The sequence below is a fragment of the Drosophila sechellia genome, chromosome 2L (assembly GCF_004382195.2).
Source record: "Drosophila sechellia strain sech25 chromosome 2L, ASM438219v1, whole genome shotgun sequence".
NCBI lineage: Eukaryota > Metazoa > Arthropoda > Insecta > Diptera > Drosophilidae > Drosophila > Drosophila sechellia.
Window position 1 is genome coordinate 15,154,763 of NC_045949.1, and position 12,007 is coordinate 15,166,769.

Below are 12,007 nucleotides of genomic sequence, written 5' to 3' on the forward strand. Positions count from 1 at the left end.
GCAGACTTAAACAAAAAGTTAGGTACAATATATGAAGCAGAAAGATGGGGATATTCCTTAGTATCCCTGTAAGTATTGATGACATGAATGATATGATGATATTGAAATAGCATTTTTAATATGCTAGAGACAAGTTTGTCTGGAAGAGTACCCGTTCTTCGCTTTTCAAGGCTAAACAATCTTTTCTAGTTTTTGCTCGCGCTCTGTGACATGCGCCGCTCGCTGATTGCCTGGCCTGATCCTCCTGCTCCTCCGCATGCTCCTTCAGCGCCTCCTGATCCTCTTCTGTCCCTCGTATTTCTTGGCAATTACAAATGCCGCAGCTTGTATCTCTGCCGGCCATCGATTTGTATGGCATGGAATGGGCCGCGTACTCGAAATCGGAATCGCATCCACATTGGAGGCTCGGATATGTGGCTTCCATCGATCGCATCTCGTTTGCTTTGTCAATTGCAATTTGTTATCGCGTTGCCGGACTAATGGGGAGTAAGTCCCCGATCTCAGGTGGCTCTGGGATCGATTCCCTGCGCGGGATTTGCATTCAGCCAAGCGTAAAGATCGTCTGACTTTTGTGGTCTGTGATTTCTTTTGGCTTCCCTTTAAGCGGTGATTAGCCGCAGGACAATGGCAAAAAAGGATGCCGCAGAAACAAAGGGCGGAAGACTTCACAGAAGTCGGTCGCCCAGCTCTCCCAGTAGGTCACTGGGTGAAGGCATCTTGGGCAGACAATCGGGCGACAGGTACTGCGATCCTTGGACTCGTTCTAGCCATTGTCAACCCGGCAAGGTGTTTGCCTTACAGCTGATGCATTGTGAGCAGTTGCATCTGTGCTGCAGTTTTTTGCAATTGCACAAGAAACGCGCTCTGATTACCGTAGAACTGGAATGATTGGTCATTGTCTGCATTGGTTCCTTCTGGGAATGGATTGTTGTGAGTCTTATTTATGGCCAAAAGGTGTTGCAACTGCAACATAATGTCGCTAATGCTTGTCCCCTTCCGACACACCCGCATGTGATTATTTATGTTTTAAAGTCACACATCCCTTTAATAATAAAAGAATTGTTAAATGTTTATTGGCGAATCTTGTAGCTACTGAATTGTATCTGTAAAATATTCCGAACTTATATCTATTGGAACATGGCTATTAACAAATTGAATCCAAATACCCACTCACCGTGCCTTGATAACCATACGTGCCTAAGCTTAAATACCCACCCATATCTTGGATTTATGCCTCATACCTGTTCAAACTAAAGTATTATCACCGCGCGGGTCTAATCAAATAGTCAGATAAACCTCGTCGGGTTCTCGGTTCAGAGCATGCTTCGGTGGTAATCCAATCCAATCAGGACCTGAACTACCGTCTGCCAGTCAATCAGGAAGGACTCGATAAGCAGCCGTCGCTACGTTTATCACCTGCACTCCTTGGTCCTCTGGTGTCCTTTGGTATCCTTTAGGGACTCAGGACGCATGCGCCGCCATCAGTTCGGCAAAATGCTGGAAAAGGATTGCAGAAAAGTAAACGTGAAGCGATGTCGGTGTCAGCTAATTAAATATTTGCATTGGCAAAAGGTGCAAAACGCCGAGCGATATGGATTGAATCTGATGGAATACTATTAATGGGGGCGGGTTAGAAGGAAGTCGCCGAAATGGAAAGTGTATGACAAATCGGTTCCCTGTTTGCACATGCCAAAGGTGTTTTCTCCGAGAATTCGATATTGCTATTGTTGTGATTTCTGTTTTTCGAGAGGGTTGGCGGAAATTGTCACAAAATATGAGCAGGGGCAGACCCCAAAATGCGGATGTTTGGTTTCCTGTTAATTATTGTATATTTTGAAAGCACATAGAAACTGTAGAAAGAAAGATTACATTTTTGAATGCGTTTCGGGAGATGAAACAGCATCTTAAAATGTTTTCAATAACTTTTGGTTACCAATTTATTAATTTCTTATTCACCTCTGTCTGTACTTTAAGCCCAAATATGAGTAATAGAATTTAATTTGAGTATTTCTATAAAATTTTCTTCTGTGAAAAGATCTTTCTAAAAATCGTTGAAATAATAAAGACCAAATAAATTTCTTTTTTAGTATGTTTTATTTTTATAAAAATATTTAATTTTTCTCTTTAAGCTAGGAATAATCTTAACAACAGTTGGCTTAACAGTAATGAGAATACATAAATAAGGGCATATAATAATTAAATGAATAGATTTGGTAAGATGCTGCGTGTGACAATGAGGCAATATACATGAACTTAAACATAGAATACTATGGCTGAAATAAATATAGTAATAGTAGCACCAAAACCGAATCGACTTAGTACAAGCTTATACTAGATATTGTCTGTTTGTTTGGTCTTCGCCAGCGGAATGTGAGTTTGTTTAGGTAATTGTGTCCTGCTAAGGGGTTCTTATGCTGAGAATCCTACGCAATAGTGATGGTGCAGTTGGAGCTGGAGTGCTTGTTCAGGAGCGACATCCTGGAGAAGGATTTGTGGCACACCTGGCAGGCGTACTTCTTGACGTCCACGTGGGTCTGCTGATGGGCTCGCAGGTTCGAGCGGTCGGCAAAGGATCGTGGGCAGTCGGGGCACTGGAAGGGCTTCTCTCCAGTGTGGGTGCGGATGTGTCCCTGGAGCAGCCAGGGCCGGGAGAAGGCCTTGCCGCAAATGGGGCACTTGCAGGGCAGAGTGTGGGTGCGGATGTGCATCTTCAGGGCTCCAATGGTGGTGTACAGCTTTCCACACTCCTCGCAGGAGTGGGTCTTCTTCTCCTGATTACACTCGGCTGCCGGGCAGTGGAACTGACGGTGCTTGGACAGGCCCATCGAGGTGGAGTACATCTTCTGGCACTCGTCGCACTTGAAGCGGTAGTTTTTGGCATGATTGGCGGCCACACTCGCAGACGAGGCACTCATGGCCGGAGTGTAGGAGTATCCCGATGAGCTGCTCACACTGGCACCGCTGCTGCTGGACTTTGCCTCGTCGAAGAGGTGGAACAGAGCCGGCAGTGGGATGTCATTTCGCACTGACAGATCCTCTGGCTCGGAACCGGTTTCCAGATCGGATCCCGGGCTGGAGGGCGGCGTCATCTGCTGGTAGCTGTAGACCGACTGAGGCGAGGCCATCGAGCTGGCTGGCGAGGGGAAGGCGGCCAGATGGGGCTGATAGCTGCTCCACAGGGCTGAGATCGGATTGCAGCCGGCGGCCATCACAAAGGCAGACTGGAAGGGATTAATCGTGGTGGGGGTGGCGGTGGTATATCCCGTTGTTCCTGCCGTTAGTCCACGCATATGGATTTCGGTGGGCAGGTAATCCTGGGCCTCCACTGGCGGCGACAGCAGGCAAGAGTTGGAGCTAGAGCTGGAGATCCTTTCCGGTGTTTTTGAAAGGTTCAGCACATAGTCACGTTTCGGTTCCGGCTGCTGATAATCCTGGGTCTCCTCGTCGCGACCCCGTTTCAGGGATAGATCTTGCGGCTGATCCTGGGCAAACTGCGAGTCCTTGGTCAGGGCCAAGGCCTCCGTTTGTGGCAGACGCTCCTCCACGAAGACAATGGGGCGCTTCTTTAGCGGGCAGCTCTTGTAGTTGGCGGCCATTTTTGATGTGTGTGTGATTAAGTTTTAGTTTCCGGTACTGATCGAGATCGGTAAATCGGGAGATCGGCGATCGAGAGGCGAGTTATATAGTTCGGGATCGAGTATAGAGCGGTGGTTGCGTTCTCAACGAGAGCTGAGGTGGCTGTGACAGGTCGACAGTCGAGCACGCTCTTTTATACCCGGAACTCCGCGCCTCTGTCGACGTCGCTGCCGCCATTTGGTGGTGGTTCTTCTTCAAAACAGAAAAACACTCGCACGTGTGCGTCGCTACCTAGCAACAACAACAGCACTTTTCCCATACCCTTATTGCGTATTTCCCTCACTTCCCTCTACCTGCTCTCTCTCTCTCTCTCTTCGTCAGTTTCCCACCTCTCTCTCTCGGAAGAGCAGACGCAGGCGCACCCTCCCAGGAGTAAGGATCCCCCGTATAAGTTATGACAGCTCTGGTGGCTCTCCAATTTCCCGATACGCTCACAACCCACCCGTAATAACTCCTGCAGGTCCGGGTCCGAAATGCAAGTTACACTATCGCCTCCCTACTCATGGATCACCCTAAGTAATTTTCTATTTTAAGCACGAGTCAAATAGGACTCCTAGTACTCTTCGTTTATGGGGTGGTTTCTGCACTTAGATTGAGTGCTTCAAGTACATCTGCCGAGGGTCTAAATTCGGTTTCTAGGTGGGGAGTTGAACCTGAGCGACACGCACTGACAAAAATGACACCTTCGCAGAGAGGTGTTCCAAATATAGCACTGATAATGAGCCGAATTCCGAGGCACCAAGTGTCAACTGTGGTGTGCACTCTACGCTGACTTATGGATCATCTCCAGTGGCTCATTGGCAGCGATCGATGAGAGCTAGGAAAACAGAGCTCGGGGCATAGGAGACGTCATTAAAAACTTGAGAAGGAATTGACGAGGAGTGTCAAGTCTCCGGTGAGCTTACCTTGGATCGTAGAGATCTCCTGTTCCCATGATTGTATCTTAGCTAAAAAACTGTTTATAAGGCCGAGAAAGAAAGAGTGTTCAAATACGAGTTCCACATTTTAACTAATCCTGCTCTCTTAAAATTAATTCGATTGATGACGTAAAAAATCATACTGCCCCTTAGCAGCCGGCTGAGTCCTGGACCATTCCCACAATTCTCGCTTTCCACCTCCCCTGATCTTTGACTCATTGCCTCATCGCGCACACACAACTTTCCCAGCTAGCACCTCCAGACTTTCAAGACACCCCTCCAACTCTCGATGGGAAACTTTCCCAACTCCCACTCCCGCATGGAGGCTGACATGCAGACTTTGTACCCGGAAAAACAGACAAGCCCGCATAGCCAAGTCCGATTTTCCGGGTCGTCAAAAAAAAACCAGCCGCGATGGTAAAATTGGAAAAAATCCATAGCAAACCCAAAAGTTGTGATAAACCCAAGAGGTGACAAAAAATTCCAGCGCGGAATTCCAATTCCCCGCGATCCCAACCAATGGCGTGAGGGAAGATGGGAAATGTCGCATTTCAATTTCGTATTTCCCTGCAATGGATTTTCCTTCGGCGAATGTCCGGATGTGGATCAGGGAAGGATTTAAAGTAATTTCCCATCTTATCCAATTACGCAGTCAGCGAAACTCAAGCAAAACAAGCCACGACGAGTGGAAAAACTGGCTGGGGGTTTTCTATATGTCCTCACATCCTACCTGGTGGGTCATCCCGGATATCTCGGTTATTACGTGTGTTATTCCGCGCAATGATCGCCATGACACATCCATGCGCATATCTACCTAATGATCACTACGATGAAGTCCTCGGCCGCGGAATCGCCCGATGGGCACCGCGGATAACCCGGCCAAGTCCTCATTCATGTCGCGCGAAAATCCGCACTTGTCGACCCCGCATATCCGCTGAAGTACCTGACTTGCAAAAATTCCTTGTCGGGTTGGCCCGCTCATTGGCATTAGGTAGATTGGCGGCCAGTGTTTTCCACTTCATTCATTACTTCAATATTTTGGGGAAAACCCTTTCGGGAGTTAAATACTTTTTCCCCGACTCGCTCGGGATTTCTGCAGGTGCTCGCCTACAGTACGATTTTCCATAGACATTGTTGTTGTTTTTGTCAATTTTCGCTGACAATGGGCCCGTCCCATTTTTGCACCTTGTCCTGGCTCATTTGTTCAAGTTGACAATGAAGAGGGAACACAGGGATCTGCAGAGCTCGACTGACATTGTTCGAAGAGGAGCCATGCGAAATCGTAGATCGAGTCACAAAACAGAACTGGATCGACAACCAGTGCAAAAAGGAGACATTATGGGTAAAGATGGAAATGTATTTGAAGAACAAAATGTTGATCATTGTAATTTTATACATAATTAATGTTACGGAGTTTGTAAAATATATTCGCATAAAACACTCAGAAAAACCTTATCGCGTTTTCGCCCAAGTATCCTGTAACTGTTTTTTCAGCTTTCCAGACTGCGTTTTTCTAACTGAGACCCCCACCCCTTCATAGGCCATCACTGCCTAACAGTATATCCAGGTCACCTGGCCTGGTGAACCTTTTGCAAAAACGAAGATATGCAGAGGAGAGAGAAAAAGCAAGGAACGAACATTAGGGATACCACCAAGGAAAACAAACTATGGCCCAAGATATACGATGTGTGATGTCGTTGACAATGAATTGTTGATTACTATACTACCCCCAGGTCAGGCTCTCCTTTTTTTGGCACGGAACAAAGGAGCTGCGATCCATAAATCGAAGATCGGAGAAGCAGGGAAAATCACTGCCACGGGCTGTATGTGTGTGGATGTGGACCGGGTGCATTGCACAATCAATAGGTTCGCGGCACAATGGCCGAATACAGTGGAGTAAATGTTTTGAAAAGCCAGCGAAAGGAATTGCTTCTCGGAATCCTTCGGCGGGGCCGGCGTATCAATGTCCTTTAGCCAGAAGAAATCAAAAAGTTGGATCACCTGGCCGTATCTGTCGGCGTTTATGTGCGGGTGCGGGTTCCAACGCTACCTGTGGCCCATTGTTCGCTGCAAATAGTGAATGACCCCCGACCCCGACCGTGGCGGGTCTGAAAATCTAGACGGACCCCAAAAACCATCCCAGCAGCAAGCTCTATTGTCGCAAGTCCTGCACTTGTGGCAGCTGCCTTGACCTTCAGTTCGATTCCCCCTTGGCTTCCCTTCTTCTTTGATGCCCGACGCAGGTTTCGCGCCTATTCACGGTTCGTTATCCTGTCAATTCAGTGCCGGCATTACGGATCCTGTTGTCAGTGTCCTGTCGTCATCGCTGCCCCCAACGTTCCATTATGCCACAGCGACTAAGCTGATTAGGGGACATCGCGTGTGTCCTGCTTGTTGGCCACACTAAACACTCTGTTTAGCCTATTACACGTGTCTCCTAAATGAAGTGTGTAAATATTATTTAACTCTGTTGCGGTGATTACGAACTACATTAAAAAAGGGAGAGTTTTTTGTCTGGAGAAATTGACTACAGGGGTTGAATGTGATTATTCACTAATGATAGTGATTTCCGCTTGGAAACGCTTCCGAATAGGAGAGTCACCATTTTGTGCTTAACAGAATTACACTTATGTACTTCTACATATATATAAAAATAATAAAACATATACCAGTAAATAAATTGGTTATTATTTCGATTAAGTTTATTACATGAGTTAAGAAAAAATGGAAGTACCAGCCTAAGCAGTACCTCATACAACCAATGGTTTTTTATATCACTTTAATCCCTAAATATATGGGACATCTTATCTCCTCTGCCAGACGCCCACCAAGTTATGCTAGGTCAGAAGGATGAAACTCCCCTATTAACAAGATTTCCAACACCTTTTTGGCATGACCTTAGGTGCTCCTTGGGCAAAGCAAAAAAAAACCCACACAAACACAAAGCAGCCAAGGAGCCGTTAAGAAAAAATCATTGCACCGGGCGGACGGGTGAACGGACAACAACAATGCACCAAGGAAACCCAAGGGACTCGCATCTGCGCCTGCGGGCAGGCAGGAGCATTTCGAAATCAGGAATCAGCACAAATCGGTGCTGGAAATAATGTCAACTCGAGGGTGGCGCGTTGGTGGCTTGGCATTGACAGCTGCAGCTCAGCCCAGGATTCTTCTCCTTTGGCGCGTCTTCGTCTTGGGCCTTCGGCTTGGGTTTTTCGTTTTCAGTTCTTGGGTTTTGGTTTTTGGCAAGACGTGCATCTGTTTGCCCTCAGCCCAAAAAAATCGAGACTTGATTCGGACGTTGACTTGCATCTGCGGGCATACAATGGTGAGTGCAGAGGAGGGGAATTTACCAAGTACACCAGCCAAAAAATTATGGAGAAATTGCAAAAAATTTGAATTGATAAAAATGTTTGGATATCTACGTTTAGTATACAAAACTTATGTATTTTTCTACAAATTTCACTGTCAAGTAGTTCTGAATGCATTACTACGGCCATATATTATACATTATTATATTTTTTAAGTCAGTCGGTTCTTCGAATTTCATATTGAATTTATATCGAATAATGGTTTCTTAGAGTGCATTAACCACCGCATTTATGATCGACATCGGAATACGAGTAATCACAGTCAGGGCACAGGACACAACAATAGTGCACCATTCGAGATTTTTCAACATTTTTTTTTTTTGGCGGCAGGCCCGGGGTCCTACCTGAGCCACATCCTTTGTCGACTCTGGCTTGTCCTTTGATTTTGAATTTTTGAATTTCATTGCCCGGCTGGAGGCTGCCGGAATTTGAATTGGACTGCTGGGGTAATGCAACCGCAATTGTTTCGCCCCCTTTGTTCTCGCTGGCGTTTTGGCATGTGCAGGGATTCTCTTCGAGCGGGCAAATGAGTTCCGTTCTGGATTCCCTTTGTAGTAGTGGGTTATGCAGATGCATATTCCTTAAGATATAACAAAATGTTGCATCACAGCTGCCCAAACACTGGCCTCTAACGGAGCATTCGGAGATCGGAAGATGGAAAGCGGAACCGTTTTAGAGATCATATCTGCTCGATATTATAATTTTCGAGTTTTTACTGTTTACATAATCATTATTGTTTTGATATAAATGGAAAAACAGTGCAACAATAGATTACCAAAGCTGCATTTGTGTAGTGTTCTTTGTACTTTATAGAATGCTGTTCTTCAAAATATGAATATGTTTTTAAATTGTTCTGTATCCAAATACAACTGCATTTTGTTTTAATTTCACAGAATACGTTGGTATAAATAAATAAATAATGTTAATAAATGGGCTAGTAAGCCAATTCCATACCAATTTGTTTCCCAGAAAACTGTAAGGCTAGAATCTCCGGAATTCGTGGGAAACCCATTGCAAGATCGCGTGGAATGGCCAATCCTTTCGCATAATGTGCCCACATTAACACTACATCGATCTAATCCCATCTAAATCATTTATAAGCGACAACAATTACCGTGGAAATGAAGATTTCATTGGAAATCCCGCAGCAGTGGCAAACAATATGCCCAGTATTTACATTTACAAATTATATGTAATGTCTTATCCTGCAGCCATTTCCCGTCAAATGATCCCCGATAACCTTCTCGGGAGTGAGAGCAATCAATCGAGTGCAACACGTTCTAACGATTTACATGTCAAGTTGACGAGAGTTGTCCTGCTGAACAATGGACTGGCGCTTCGTGTGTGTCCAGGTGTCCCCTCATACTTAAATGTCTGCCCATCGATTTCGGGGTTTCGATCGGAGTTTCGCTTTCATTTGTCACTGCTGTCTGACACCTTGTTATGCGGAGATATCCATCGAGGGCCCGAATGCGCAGACTTCCCCCTTTTTCGAGCTAAGCAAACACAGTTGCGGCAGTTTCAAAATTTCGATTATGCTCGCGTGATAATTATGCATGCAATCGTAAGCTTCCCTCCAAAAGGAGTTTGGAATACGCAGTATAAAATAATATTGGGTCTGGAGTTCTGGTTTGGTTCGGCTTGGCTTTATCGGTCGACGACAATCGGTCTCATTGTTTCCGTTTCCCACCGTCTGGCTTTGCCTTTTGTACGAATTGCGTCTTTGGAATGGCCCCATCCCAATCCCAATCTCCCCGTCCCCTCCCCATTCTCGAGCCGAAGTTGTCCAGCTGCGGCAGTAAATTTTATGGTTAACTACGGTCCGACATTTGTGCTATTTAACCTTTTTGTGCCGTTGAGCTTCAGGGCAAAAGATCCCCGATCCACGTGCGACTCTGTTTGCTCTGACTCTGGTTCATATGCTAATGGGTGTCTGGTGGGGGTACAAACAAAACCAAGTACTTCTTACTTACAACCTGTAAATTCAAATATGAGTTCTCTTAGCTAAAAATTATATGTTCTCCATGATTTTAAATCTACTAGGTATATAGCAAGCTCAGTCGCACGATTCACAAGACACAAAACTCTTAATTTCTTTATACATATCAAGCGACGTCAAGTTACATATAACTCAGTCGTGGAACATAAGCAGAAGGCTTTACATTTAGCAAATTCAGTTTTTAATTTCGGCCAGTGATAGGAAATCCTCCCAGTGGAAAAGTGCGAACATGGAGGAGTATTCGCGGGAGCCGTGTCCCCATCGCATCGTCGACGACTGCGGAGGAGCCTTTACCATGGGCTGCGTTGGAGGCGGGCTCTTCCAGGGACTCAAGGGATTCCGGAACGCACCACAAGGTCTAGGACGCAGGGTCGCCGGCAGCGTGGCCGCCATCAAGACCAAGTCTCCGGTGATAGGTGGCAGTTTCGCCGCCTGGGGTGCAGTGTTTAGCATTGTGGACTGCAGCCTGGTTCACTTGCTCCAGAAGGAGGATCCCTGGAACTCTATAGTGAGCGGAGCTGTTACTGGCGGAATTCTGGCCTCACGCAATGGAGCGGCTGCCATGGCTGGAAGTGCAATTATCGGTGGCGTACTGCTCTCAATGATCGAGGGTTTAGGCATATTTTTTACACGTTTCACGGCGGAACAGTTCCGAAATCGTGAACCGCATACCATGTCTGAGGCCAATGATGGATACGGTGACTTCAACTCCTCTTCCGGATTTGGATTTCCGGGTGCTCAGCAGGCCACTGCAACAAGCTAAATTCCGATTTTTCTTGTCTGGGTATATTAATAATACATAGTCCTTTTTGATTTTCATAAGTGCTAGATTTAGCAAAAAAAAAAAGTTAATCAAGATATATTCCATTTGAAAAAATTCTATGATAATAAAATATGGACAAAATTTCAGTATTTCCATTTAAGCTGTTTTTCCAAAGGAACCAATATTATTAAACAATTTAACAGAGATTTATAATTATTGAAATACAATTAGCTGCACTTCTCAGTTCGTAAAGGAAGGAAGAAATAATGCAATTGGCCCACTTATTCATAATCATTATTGCCTCAACAGGTAATAGGTTGTTTCACACTTGCCCGAATCCACGACAAAGACACCTGACACGTGTCATAGGTCAGCGTGAGATATTGGCAAATGTTTACCTGTTCCAGATGACTACCTGCGATGCTGCGCCGGCGCATAGAGTCAAGTGTCCGGTCGGTGGGTGTGGCCACTTCACAACCTGTCCACTCGAGATGACCGCGGTGTTCTGGCCATTAGTCGGTGCTGAGTGACACCGGCTACCGGCCACATGTCCCGTTCCTCGCTGGAAAGTCTCGAGCGTACTCGAATCAGAACTTTTCCCCCCGCAACGCAAAAATCCAAAGGCAACGCCGATTTCCCAGCAACACATGGCCGGTGGGAAGATGGGAAGTCGAGCCCAGTTATAAAATCGTGGGAAAACGCCGCCTACAAGGAAATCCCTTTTCGGCCGACATGGAAATTTCTTGAATAAATGGCCCAAACAACATATGTAACTTTGGCTCGTGTGTTTTTTTCCGCGAGCGCCGACTCCTCGTAATGTGTGCGAGATTTCTCGCCTTGAGGAATTCCGCAACAAAACATTTGGACACGCCTGGCGCTACGGGAAAAGCACAGCAACATCGTCATGTGGCCCGGCCAGGCTGTGTGGGAACTGGAGAACTGGGAATCCAAGGAGTCGCACCTACGCATAGTACGTGCTCCGGTCCGGCCAGCTCACACATGTGTAACCAGCACCGCCAGTCCTGTTTGTTTTCCCAGCTCCGTAGTTGGAGTTCCGACATATGTGAGCGGGCCAGGAGAACTCCCTCATGGGAAAACGGAGAGCCCAGCGAAGTCGAAGGTAGGACCAAGGTGAGAGAGCCTGGCACATGGGACTTCGAAGGTATACAGCTATCACAGTTACACCGCAAAAAATGTCTACTTCTTTTGAAAATGGAAAATATACCAAGAACCTCTTCTTTTTTAATTAATTATGTAACTAAATGGTATAACAGTATAAATTGTATAATTAAATGATTACAATGGGTTTTAACAATAATCGCCA

General features: G+C 46.0%; 2 protein-coding genes across 2 annotated transcripts; one reads left to right on the forward strand and one right to left on the reverse strand.

The window, feature by feature from the left end:
• Positions 1-2,106: 2,106 nt before the first annotated feature.
• Positions 2,107-3,735, reverse strand: LOC6611368 (protein snail). The gene has a single exon (XM_002035877.2). It carries the CDS (start codon positions 3,594-3,596, stop codon positions 2,424-2,426), a length of 1,173 nt encoding a protein of 390 aa, XP_002035913.1. The 5' UTR covers positions 3,597-3,735; the 3' UTR covers positions 2,107-2,423.
• A 6,243-nt stretch (positions 3,736-9,978) lies between these two features.
• Positions 9,979-10,836, forward strand: LOC6611369 (mitochondrial import inner membrane translocase subunit Tim17-A). The gene has a single exon (XM_032721426.1). The coding sequence runs from the start codon at positions 10,150-10,152 to the stop codon at positions 10,681-10,683; it is 534 nt and encodes a 177-aa protein (XP_032577317.1). The 5' UTR covers positions 9,979-10,149; the 3' UTR covers positions 10,684-10,836.
• The last annotated feature ends 1,171 nt before the right edge of the window (positions 10,837-12,007 follow it).

What these genes read in the sequence shown, in the direction of transcription:
- LOC6611369 (XM_032721426.1), top strand. Translation starts at nt 10,150, where the DNA reads ATGGAGGAGTATTCGCGGGAGCCGTGTCCCCATCGCATCGTCGACGAC.
- LOC6611368 (XM_002035877.2), bottom strand. Translation starts at nt 3,596, where the DNA reads ATGGCCGCCAACTACAAGAGCTGCCCGCTAAAGAAGCGCCCCATTGTC.